The following is a 12,955-nucleotide window of genomic DNA, read 5'->3' on the forward strand; positions in this document are numbered from 1 at the left end:
GTCCTGTCAGCTTGGGTAGTTTGGAATCGTGGTTGCCAATGTAGCACCACTTCTCCTTCCACCCGACATTTGATCTATCAGCTTGTAGTCCCAGTATAGGCTACTGAGCTTCTCCCACATCTGGATTCCGGCACCTCCGACAACTTGGGTGTGCTCCCAGTTTGGTTGCAGCTTCACGTGGAAGAATTTCCGGAATAGTTGAAAGTGGGGCCTGATCCCTTAGAAGCTTCACAGAGGTGCACAAAGATAGCAGTGTGCAGAATGCCATTGGGGTTTAGATGAACTAGCTCCAACTTATAATATTCCAATAGACCTCGGAAAAATCAGATGCCGGCAAAGCAAGACCACACTCGATGAAGTGAACGAAGATTACCGTTTCATCTAGGTACTCCTCCAATGGCCATGGGTTGCCGTAGGCGGCTCTCCAATTGATAAAGTCTTGATCTTGGAATAGATTGGCGGCCACAAGCACCTTGATCTCCTCTTCCTTCAAAGATGACCGCTTTCAAGCGCAAGCAGGAGTCAGCGGCGCAGTCTGGTCTATCTTTCCGTACTTGGGTGCCAGCAACTGCGGCTCCTTCTTCTTGTCAGACTTCTTCTTCTTGTCCTCCACGGCAGGCTTGACAGCAGCAGCTTTCCTCTCTATCTTTGATGTCACGAGTTTCTTCTATCGCATACGCTCAGGGGCTGAGTGATGGGGGATGGTGGCGCTAGCGCTTAGGGATCGGGCAACGGTGGCACTAGGGCAACAATATGGAAGTTGGAAAAACAGATGGCAAAGGTAAAACGGAAGAAATGATTTCCTCCGTTATTTATAACCGCGGCGTAGTAACAGCAGCGCGAATAAAGGAATATTCAAGTTTAACGGATTCGAATATTTTTTGGTACCTGATTGGCAGTTACCTCTATTTTCAGAAGAGATAAGATTTCCGTTCAGAGATGGTCACGTTGACCAGAGGTTAACCCTTATACCCACCAAACTAGTCGGATAAAGGCTCGGGGGCTGTGTGCCACGTGCCCATCGACAAAAAAATATTCTCTAGGTTAAGGGGAAAGTGATGCAATTTATAGATTGACCCTCAGTTTGATTATTCAATTCAACCTAAGGCTCGGGGCTACTCCATATGGAGTACGACTTTCGTCGCACTTCCATATTAAGATTCAAGGTTGAAGGATACAACACTAAGTTAAATGAGGCTTGAGCACATTCTAGCCGCATGGCAGTGCTCGGGTACCTTTGAAGACTCAACCCGATGAAGTACTCGAAGAGAACCAAAAACTAGTCGGTGAAGTCTACAAAAGTATTCGGAACTACTGCATTTGACTAAAAAGTACTCGGGGGCTTGTTGTACATACATCTATGGGCCCACCAGAAGGTTTGGACAGTCTTAAATACAGGGCTGAACCCCGAGACGTATCTGACATGGAGACTATGGGACAGGACGACGTAATCTATGTGGTAAGATAGGAACTAGTCGAGGATTAGGAAAAGTACTCGTAGCAATAAGAGTAGAACTTGTCTAGTCGAATCCGACTAGTATTCTTGTAAACAACCGACCTGTAACCCTGCCCCCGGCAATATAAGGTGAGGTAGGGACCCCCATCAAAGCAATTCAATCTAACCAACACACAGGATGTAGGGTATTACGCTATTTAGCGGCCGAACCAGTCTAAATTGTGTGTCTGCGTTTACCTTCGAGTTCCTGATCTCGACAAGTCCCACCAACCAAAACACTACCTCAGGCACCCCCCTTGGTAGGTTCCCGGGTCTAAACACTGACAATAGGGGACTGGGGAGCCGTGCTGTGTGAGAGAGTGGTGGCGCCACAAATGGTCTGGTGGGACAAAGCGGGACGCTAACTCGGGTGGGGTTGCACTGGTTTGGATCCGGCCACAGAATTATCTATTCTATGACAGGCTACAAATAAATACCTCCATATATATATATATATATATATATATATATATATATATATATATGTATGTATGTATGTATACACACACACATGTGACAACCTTGTTGATTGAAACATTTTATTAGAATTAATACAGTGTGTGTGGGAAAGGAAATTACTGGCTGGACACTTTCTGCTCCCGCCATTTTAGCAACTTTAGTATTGGTTAGAAGCCCCGCCCGGTACTAAATGGAGCAATTTAGTACCGGGCAAAGGCTATAACCAGTACTAAATGCCCTAAATTTTTGCTCCCACCATTTTAGCACCTTTAGTATTGGTTAGAAGCCCTGCCCGGTACTAAATAGAGAAATTTAGTACTGGACAAAGGCTATAACCGGTACTAAATTGCCCACATACAAATACTTCATCTTCTCCAAACACTTAGCAGTTTCCTCCCTCCGCAGTTATTCCTCCCTACGTCCCCGCGGTGCCCCGTCACCATCGCCATCGTCCCCATCCTCGCGGCGCCTCCCTGCTAGACCCATCCCCCGACGCCTCCTCCCGATGCACCGCGTCCTCCCAACGCCGCCTCCTCCTCCACCGTGCCGCTCCTCCCCACCGCCAATGTTGTCTCCTCCCCGTCGGGCCGCCTTCTCCCCGCCTCCTTCTTGCCACCGAGGCCGCCTCCTCACCGCCACGCCGCCTCCTCCCCGAGCGCCACGCTTGTTTTTTTTCTTTTTTTCATTTTTTTCAAGTAAATTCATTAAGGAAATTATTACCTTTTTCCATTTTTATTCCATGCAATTGCAATATGATAATAAATGTGTTTTGATTAGTTATCACAATGTACATGAGATCTAAACCAACAATTATAAATTTCTATTGATGTTTTATGGTGTAATTACTATTGAAGTTGATGTTTGATTACTATTAGTTATTTTGGACAATCTTTTATTCTTAGCATTTCATGAATTATGATGTTTTACATCCTAATTACTATTAAAGTTGATGTCTGTGGAATAATGTATCTTATTTCAATTTTATTTGGATAGTTTGGGCTACTATGGCTAGTGGAAGTTATTTTCGCCGTGGTGGTGGCGGCCGTGGAGGTGGCCTCCGTGGTGGTGGCGGCCGTGGACACTATATGTTCAAGGAGCCACCAACTCGTTATCCAGGAATTCACTTCCCTAGTGACGATATTGACTTACCACACGACGATCGAAGCAAAGGATAAGTTCCCAACATAGTAATATTCTTTCCTTCTTGTAATTGAATTTTTACTACACATGAATAATTTTTAAATTTACTTACATACGATGTAGCTTATCAACCTAATTAGAGGGCTCAAAGATGTTGTCGAAGATTTAGGTGGTACTTCTCCTGTAGTGCAAACTGAGGTTGTTAGTGAACCTCATTTTAAAAGAGTACATATCTTTTTTCAAGTACCTGTTTGAGAAACAGATTTCACCTTGATGTCACCAGGAGAGGCTATCCCGATGGTTTCAATTGCCGCATAGGGTCAAATAGCACCAAGTAAGGTAACTTTTGAGAGAACCGCCGTAGAGGTCTACCTACAGTAGATTAAGGATCATCGGTACTTTGTGTTAGACTTGTCATATTTTCGAATAAAGCAGCTCGAGGAGAGAGAAAGCAATGTGCTTGTGACTGTTGAGAGGCTTTGTCGGCTTAATCAACATGACATGGTATGGAACATTCTTTTAAATTTAGTTATGTTACAGCTTTTAACTTTCATAATGTTATTATCATCTTTTAGGATCTCTTTGGTACTACCAATGCGGCAATGAGCTTTCGTGCGATTCTAGCTCAAGTCTTGGATGTGTTGGATTTGACTTACATGGGTGGAAACTCGATATTCACCAGAGATTGGAAGTTTCAGGCTCATCTCACTTTCTACAGGTCAAATCAGTTAACATCTCCATTGTTCGAGATTTATAGTGGTGTATGTGACTGTCCATGTGAAGCGAAGGAGAGTGCACTCATCCGTGCTCTAACTTTTTTATGAAGTTCTAGGCTGGACGATTGGAGACCTTAACTATGTTCCATATCTAAGGAAGTGAAGCGAGCAGCACTATGAAATATGTAATTTGCATGAATGTACCCCTACCCTTTTCTTATGGATTTGAACTTATCTATCTAAGAACTTAAGTATTGATGTATAATTTCATTGCATATACAATCTTCTCTGAGTGACTTGGATTTGAATGGGTTGATACTTGTAAGACTTGGATTTGAATGGGTTAATGTATTAACATATTAGTAGTAAAAGTTCCATCGGATATGAATACGAATTATAAAATAAAAGGAAAATGAAAGGGCAAAAAAAAAAGAATAACATTTAGCAACCGGTACTAAAGTGCCATACGCAACAGCGCGACGTGGCTCGCAGTTTAGTACCGGTTGGTTTCACCGATCGGTACTAAATCCCGCATTTAGTACCGGTTGAGATGACCGGCGCGTGGCATCGGGCAGGCGCCCGATACTAGGGGGTTACTGACCGGTAGTAGAGGTAGATCGTCGTGAGAGATCTTGTTGAACACACTGGATCTATTGTGGATGTCTTTCTAGGGGACATGCCATGTTAGGTCGTGTGGTCAGACAGAAAAAAGGTGGCTAAGCGATCAAGAAGAAGACCTGCTGAAGTGAAAGCTTAGGGATTATTGAATGTAAATCTGTCCAGCAATGCGTCCATGATAACGTGTCGAGGATGATATAACTGTTAGGAAGGAACAGAAAGAGTTGGTCACCTGATCAGGGTGTGGAAGGGATACTGTTTATGTCTAGGAATTAAATGTTGTGGGTTGGGATTGGTTAATAAAAGAGGAAATTTCTTATTTGACATCAAAAAATAACTCAATTCCTTTTCTTGGTCCTGGAAATTTTTCCGACCTAATATTACATCAAGTTCTAGCTTACATTCCTTATTTGATATTTTCGCCATTTCTATTGGTTAAGTCGGATGAAACGATCTCCAAATCACCTCCGAAACTCATGAACTTTTTGAAGTGATAAAACAAATGAAGATGAACTGTCTTTTTTAAGAAAACACATGTGTATTTACAGTTGTAAACTTAAAATTCACTGGATTAGGCTACTTTTAAAACTCATCTGAGGTTTTATGGCACCAAAACACTTTTAAAAATAATAGGAAAATTACTAATATTATTACTCATGTATGATGATGTATTTTAATAAATTATTTCCTAGCATATGTTACAAAGAGAATTATGACGGATGGGAAATTTGAAACATTTTAGATGAACCTCATAATTCTCTATATAACTTATTATGAGATATAATTTAATAGCTATTGCATCTCATTTGAGGAATATTGGTTGGTTCCCCATAATTTTTTTAGTATTTTGGTACCATAAAAATTCAAATATTCTTCATAGTAGCCAAATTTGGTGAATTTTAATTTAAAAACTGCAAAAATACATCATGTGTGTTTATAAGAAAAATGGGTTCGTCTCCATTTGATCTGTGACCAGAAAAAGTTTTATGAATTTTGGTGGTGATGTGGTAGTATCTGATTTAACTGACAAAAGTGATAAAAAAAATAAAAAATGATGAATGAAAATTAGCAATGTCATAAAAAGGGTCAGAGAACTACCAAGAAAGGAATTGACATCTTCTAGTGTTAAATAAGACATTTTCTCTTGATAAAATATAGAAATTGAGAGAAGAGATGGGGAAGATATCAAATTGGAATTTCTAGATAGGCGCGCCACGGCACAACACATTATATTGGCATTGTGTCATTCTGTCAAGCAAGATCGATCCTGATAAATGAGTCACTGCTCTACTATTACAGCTAGGATCCAACCTGAACCTAGTGACCTTGACCTACCCTGTGACAAGGAGTGTGACTTGCTGGGTAGTCAAGCCGGCAAAATGTAAACACCCCTCTCGTTCGCATCTAATGCAATAGAAGAAAATATGGCCATGCACATGCAGCTCACATGCCTTATTTTCCATATATCTCTATATCAGTAGGGCTTTGACAACCATCAGCTGGCCGGTCATTATTTCTTCGGTTGGCAATGAAAAGTTTTCAAGTGTCAGTGAAGTAACAACAGCCGGAGGTTGGCTTCGTTGCAAACATCAGACTACGGGCTCAGGAGTCAGACTCAGGACCTCCGGTAGCCTTTACCTACCCTTCCAAACCTTTTCGTTGTTCAGGATCAGGCTTGCTAGTGGAGCAATCCAACGAGGCAACGATACTCGCGTCGATAGGGGCATTTATTGGATCAGTGTTTCAATGGTCACATGAGTAATTTATCTGAAAATAGTTACTTATTATTTTATAAAAACACGATAGTTATTCTTTATTGGTTTGCAAGTAGACTAATTGTCTATCATCATGAAATCATGACAATCAAGAAACTGAACTCTAGCTCAGTGGGAGGTTCACAAGGTTGGATCCTCCTGGTCCTGAGTTTAGCGATTTTCTACTTGGTTGCTTCAAGGGTGGAGTCAGCCTATTTCTGCTCTTCAACACCTGGTTGCTCTAAGGGTGGAGTCAGCCTATTTCTGCTCTCCAATATAAAGGCCGGGGGTAATGGCAAAACTTTGAGGTCTTTTTTTTTTATAAAAAAAAGGACAATCAGCGTTACCTTTCTAAAGCAAAACCCGAGAATATTGAAACTGACGTTTTTTCCATAGAAGCGTGAAGATATGCCACTACGGTATTATGTTTAATGGTTGGTGTTTTTTCCAAATACGGTACAAAACGCATATACATGTAATTCACCCTCGAATACCTCGCCGTCGATCGTTATGTTACCTACCACTCGTTAAATTCTTAAATAAATCTAGCTCAGTCAATGACTCAAATCGGGATGAATAGGTTCCAGAAAGAAATCTTATCACTAATGCTCGCTGTTTGGCACGCATATACATGTAATTCACCCCTATGAACACCTCGAATACCTCGCTGTCGATCGTTATGTTACCTACCACTCGTTAAATTCTTAAATAAATCTAGCTCAGTCAATGACTCAAATCGGGATGAATAGGTTCCAGAAAGAAATCTTATCACTAATGCTCGCTGTTTGGCACATATCTGTGTCAACATTGCGCGTCACCCCTAGCCAGTTAGATTGTTTGCAACTAACCATCCACTTAATGGAATACGGTCCGTTGATTCATAGATGAATGGTGTACACGAGGCAAAGATCCGCCAACTCGTCACATACTTCCATCATTTTTTTCCCACTAGAAAAAGGAGCTCTAAGCCCCACCGCCGGCTGCCCGTCCGATCTCACCCAGCGCCGCCGGCGAGATCTCCAGGATGGCCTTCGGCGGGCGGCGGGACGGTCCCCTCATGCTACGGGGCGGCGGCAGCGGCGGCGGGAAACCCCTGTCACGAGGGTCCCGGATCGCGGTGGCGGTCGCTGTCGGCGTCGCGCTTGGCTGTGTCTGCGCCTTCCTCTACCCCGACGGCATCTTCCGCCCTTCTGCCTCTGCCCTCCACTGGTCCAGCCACGTACTGCTCTTTCTTTTTTCTTTCTTGTTTCTTACCTGCCCTGCATCTTGGTTAGAAAGAACGGAGATCTTGGTGGTTATTGTGCTCGTCGTGACGCCTGAGTGATAAGTGATTTGGGAATTCGTTTCAAAAAAAATAAGTGATTGGGAATCACTGCCTTCGATGAACCAGGAACGATGTTAAGGGACCTAAAGGGTGTATTTCTAAGAGCACGCAATGAATAGATCCAAGAAAATTCCCTACATTAACTTTACCAAAATGGTGTTTAGTGCACCTGTTTTGAAGGATGGTTCGAAAGACACACTAAGCAGGTACTATCTTATTGGTATATCGAGTTGGCTGCATGGAGTTTGAGTTCTGGCATCTGTAGAAAATTGTTGTGGCCTTGTGGGAATGGTCCCAGTTTCAACATTTGTTTTGTTTCTTGATTAGTTAGTGTCATTGATAGGAGTACTGATAAACCCGGATGCTGACCAATGAATCTGATAGCTGCATGTGCCTAGATTGTGTTGCAACTTGCAATTTGAGATTATCAGGAATTGTACCATGGTTGACAACCTTTATTATGTTTAGCTACATGGAGATCACTTATATTCCTCATTGCCACAGTACCAAAATTGTTGTGGTGCCCTTGATTCAATCCTTGCTAAACCTCCTCCGGTCCATCCCCAAGTGTCACATAAAGCATACCTCTGCAAAACTAACTGTCAGAAAATTTGATAACCGGATGGATAGGAAGCAGCTCCAACGTTCTGGTGGGATGCTAAATCTTCTGAGTGCTGGAGCATTGTGTCTGTTAGAATAGGGGGCCTGGTGTCGAGGCTGCATCAGCAAGTTATAGTGGGATGTAGTGACTTGATGGTTTTGAAATTAGGCTTAAGTGCCCAAAGCTAATGGGTTTTCACCTGCGACTTATGTTTTAACTATGGTTAGGAATGGGGCTACAGGGAGGTTGGCTGAGCAATCAAACTTTGTCATGGGATTCTTCATTTACATGTTTTCAGGCCTGCTCATGCTGTGATCATCAGGGCTCAAGGTCCAGCTTGAATGGCATTAGGAGCTTGTTCATATTGGACTCAAGTTGAGCTCAACTTAGAGTCCCAATATGAGCCAAGTCTGCGGTTATTTTTGTATGCTATGTTGCTAACTAGAAAGTATAGCAAAATAAAGTTTCTACAATTTAAGAATGTCGTTGATCTGTTGTCATAAAAGAGAACGCTTAATTCACCTATGACCATTTGAGCATCTTCCGGTGCTGTTCATTGGTTCCTGGCATTATATGAGGCCTACATGAAACTCCCACCTACTCTAATGCATTGTTTAAGCTGTGGAGTGATATTTTGAATTAAGTGGCGGATTGATCTGCTCTTTAAATGGCTGGTTGTTATCGATTGCTCTTTTGTACGAACAATTGTTTTGCTGTAATTGTTGATTTCTAAAGATAATAAGTACTGGACCTACATAACTGAACTTTTTTATTCTTATTAAAATAAGTGGTTGTAAAAGTTTTTGTATAGCTCGGTAATCGGTATGGCCTAAACATGGCTTATATATAGAATAGCTAGTATGTAAGTTATAAGTGGTTTCTAGTCTGTTCCTTGCAATTTACTAACACTTGGCGTTCTAGACTAGTCTGTTCAATATAAAATATTGTTTCAACTGAAGATCAAATTAGACTTTTTTAAGCTACAGAAATGGACATAACAAAGGCTTCCTGGAACTTCTGTTTCTTAATTGTGACTTAACCTTGTAGTTGTTTACCTTGCTAAGTTATTTACTTCATTTATGTTGACAGTAGCAACATAGCTATACAATTAACTGATGAGTACACCTGTACTGTTAATACCTTTGTTTTCGTCTTTGTGTTTTGTACCTTGAGTTTTTATTCTTATTTGTTTAGATGTATCATCCTTAGTTAAATTCTAATACTAAATTACTAATACAATGGGTATTCTGCTCATTCATCAGGTTGACTCAACTGCTTGTGAATCAACAGGGCAAGTTACCAACCTTAAGTCCCAGTTGGTATCATTGGAGAGACAGAATGCTGAAATGAGGAGGCAGATTAACGAACTATCCATGAAACTTCAATTGGCTGGACAAGGAAAAGATGAGACCCTGTACAAGGCTGGTCCTTTTGGAACTGCCAAGGCTTTGAGAACAAATCCAACTGTAATCCCTGATGAATCTGTTAATCCCAGGTTGGCCAAGATACTGGAAGAAGTTGCTGTGAAAAAGGAACTTATCGTTGCATTGGCAAACTCCAACGTGAGGGAGATGCTTGAAGTTTGGTTTACCAATATCAAACGAGTTGGTATTCCAAACTTCCTAGTTGTGGCATTGGATGACAATATAGAAAGCTTCTGCAAATCTAAAGGTGTTCCAGTCTACCGGCGTGATCCTGATGAAGGAATTGACAATATTGCAAAAACTGGAGGGAACCATGCCGTTTCTGGACTTAAGTTTCGTGTTTTAAGGGAGTTCTTGCAGCTCGGATATAGTATTCTCCTCTCTGACATTGATATTATTTTCCTGAGGAACCCATTCGATCACCTTTACAGAGATTCTGATGTAGAGTCCATGAGTGATGGCCACAACAACATGACAGCTTATGGTTTCAACGACGTGTTTGATGAGCCATCTATGGGTTGGGCCAGATATGCTCACACAATGCGGATCTGGGTTTACAACTCCGGCTTTTTCTACATAAGACCAACAATTCCTTCTATTGAACTTCTGGATCGTGTAGCTTACCGCCTTTCTCATGAGAAGGCATGGGACCAAGCAGTCTTCAATGAGGAACTGTTCTTCCCATCTCGTCCAGGTTATGAAGGTCTTCATGCATCCAGGAGAACCATGGATATATATTTCTTCATGAACAGCAAAGTTCTCTTCAAAACTGTGAGGAAAGACGCTCAGCTCAGGAAGTTAAAGCCAGTGATTGTGCATTTGAACTATCATCCTGACAAGTTAGATCGGATGAAAGCTGTTGTTGAGTTCTATGTGAATGGAAAGCAAGATGCGCTGCAACGTTTCCCTGATGGGTCAGAATGAGGAAATTGCAGATTTTTCTGGTACAGAAAGAAATATATACCTGCTATTATATCCTTGTGGCTGTGGGATTGTTTTGGCATTAGGATGGGTCGATGGGATCCTCTTGCCCGCGAGAATGTTTGATGGTCGAGTGCCATATGGATCCTTTGAGCTTGAGCTATTTGGACGTCGCCTTAGTCTCTACTAACCTCAACAGTTCTGTAGTGAACATGGAGTAGCTTAGATGGCTGATCACATTTTTCATTTTTATCTGAGCTTTCGACACCACTATATGCTTTGATGCTGGCGTTTCCTTGTATCGTGGTTTGCCTGTGAGTTTGAGAACCAGTTACAGTTTTGATGATGATACGGATTAAAAATTCTCGGCATTATCCACACACTGCTGTGGACAGGGTTTGAGCACCGGATTTTCTTTTTGTCCTCCATGATTTGAAACCTTCGAATCTATCGAAAACTGATGTGATCTTGGTTTGTTCATTTCTGCCGTTTTCCTGCCGCTGACCCCGAAAACAGTGTGGGGAACATGTTGTTTGGCACAGCTCGAAGCATCACCATGTACTGTAGCGCCGGTGAAGCTAAAGAAACTGCCTTCACCGGCTTTACCTTTCTCGCTTTTAGTTCATTTGATCATTTCCTTCATCAGTTTGGCTTCATGATACAGTACCGAGTAGGGTTGTACTCTCTCCGTTCCTAATTGTAGATCATTTTTACTATGCACCTATATAGTGTAGGTGTAGATTTATGAACTTAGAAAATCTAAAACGATTTACAATTTAAAACGGAGTGAGTATACTGTAAAAGGGAGCTTAGGCTAGAGCCGTACCAATGCAGCCTTATCTGAGTTCTTGACATCGGAAGGAAATGGAGGGTCTGTTCGCTTCAGCTTATTCAGCCGGCTTATCAGCCACCAAACAGTGTTTCCCTCTCACAACAAATCAGCCGTTTCAACTTTTCAGCTGGCTTATAAGCTGAAGCGAACAGGTCCAGAGGCGGTTGCCACATACTCCGACCTAGTACCAGCTAGATGCTTTGATGGTGTCGTTTCTTTGTGCCGTGGTTTGCATGTGAATGAGAACCAGCAGCTACAGTTTTGATACGGATGAAATGGAAGTTTCGTATTATCCACAGTTGAAACACTGCTGTGGACAGGGTTTGGGCACCGGATTTTCTCGTCCTGCCGTGATGTGAACCTACGAGGCTACGTGATGCGATCTCTTGTTTGTTTCTGCCACGTCGTCGCTTGACCAAACAGCAACGTGGGGAACATGTAGATTCCCAGCATATGCCCATTTGTTCGACCCAGTCTCGCGCATACTCCTGCAGGCCCCCTGCTTCTTCGGCACATTTTGCCTATCTTCCTGGCAACCGTTTCCCCGGCTGGATGCCTGGATGGTCTTCTCTTCACACGCTGCCACGCCTTTTCTGGTAGCGGCATCGTGCCAACTGCCAGATGGCAGATGCTAACCTGATACTACGTGCGTGATTGCTTGGGCGCATCACCCCTGCCCAAGCTCCCGGAAACGTGATTGGTTGCCTGAGCTTGGTAGTGGGTCTAGCCCATGGCGTGCAAAAGGGGATCCGAGCCCGGCTCCTGGGGTGTGGCAAAAATCCTCATTTCCCCGGAGTTAGGCTCGCTCGGTGCGGCAGCGAGCGCGTGGGCAGCAAAAATGGCCGCGCGCGTGCAAGCGGGAAGGAGCACGGGAAGAATTGGGTTACCGTCTCGATTTCGCACCATTCGCCGGCTATATATCCTCACCTCTCCTCCTCCCTCGCGCTCACTCGCCATTTTCGCCGTCACCGAGTAGGTGAGCCTCTTCCTCTCCTCTCAGATTCGTCTGCTCTCTTTTCCTCTTCATCCCCAAGCACGGCTAACCATTTCTCCACCCTATTCTTTGGTTTGCAGCAAAGATTTCTTGGCGAATCTGTGCTGCAAGGCAAGTAATCCCCCCTCTCTCGAGTTCTTGTTTACCTAACCCTAGATCCTCTCTCGAGTTCTTGTTTACCTAACCCTAGATCCTCTCTCAAGTTCTTGTTTACCTAACCCTAGATCCTCTCTAGATCTTGTGAAAATATCATCGATTCACTAACTGTATCATCTCAAATGTGTAGATCTTCACTGGATTTGCGTTCTTTGGTTGTTTCAAGGTAAAGATCTAACTTTTGTGGTCTTGGATTTTGATTTCTATAGATTCATAATAGTTTTTGATATGCACCATGTTTAAAATCAAGTCTATTCTTTGTGCAGAGCTTCAGGTCTGCTGTTCCTCCCTCACTTCCCATCTGATTTGTTGGTTGACTGGCTTCCTACTGTTGTTGCGGTATAGAAAGCATTAACCCCTCCTCCTATCTCCTCTCATAAATCTTGTGGTCGCGCTTATATTATTGTGCAGTGCTCTGGATGTTTTTTTTGTGATGAAAATGTTGTTGGATTTGCTATATTCATACTTGATGGGAAAAGCTTATTCAGTGATGCTTTGTTTGTTCTGTTAATCTAAGCATT

General features: G+C 42.7%; 1 protein-coding gene across 1 annotated transcript; it reads left to right on the forward strand.

Annotated features, from left to right (window-relative positions):
- Positions 1 to 7,093: 7,093 nt before the first annotated feature.
- LOC117839894 (arabinosyltransferase RRA3) lies at positions 7,094 to 10,857 on the forward strand. The gene is made up of 2 exons (XM_034720325.2): positions 7,094 to 7,401; positions 9,370 to 10,857. The coding sequence occupies exons 1-2, from the start codon at positions 7,207 to 7,209 to the stop codon at positions 10,453 to 10,455; spliced, it is 1,281 nt and encodes a 426-aa protein (XP_034576216.1). The 5' UTR covers positions 7,094 to 7,206; the 3' UTR covers positions 10,456 to 10,857.
- Positions 10,858 to 12,955: the final 2,098 nt, after the last annotated feature.

This window comes from Setaria viridis, chromosome 9, assembly GCF_005286985.2.
Source record: "Setaria viridis chromosome 9, Setaria_viridis_v4.0, whole genome shotgun sequence".
Lineage (NCBI taxonomy): Eukaryota > Viridiplantae > Streptophyta > Magnoliopsida > Poales > Poaceae > Setaria > Setaria viridis.

Bases quoted from the DNA above. Each gene is read 5' to 3' on its own strand.
- LOC117839894 (XM_034720325.2), top strand. From the start codon at position 7,207: ATGGCCTTCGGCGGGCGGCGGGACGGTCCCCTCATGCTACGGGGCGGC. The intron at 7,402-9,369 runs GTACTGCTCTTT...CTCATTCATCAG, and splicing joins CCCTCCACTGGTCCAGCCAC to GTTGACTCAACTGCTTGTGA.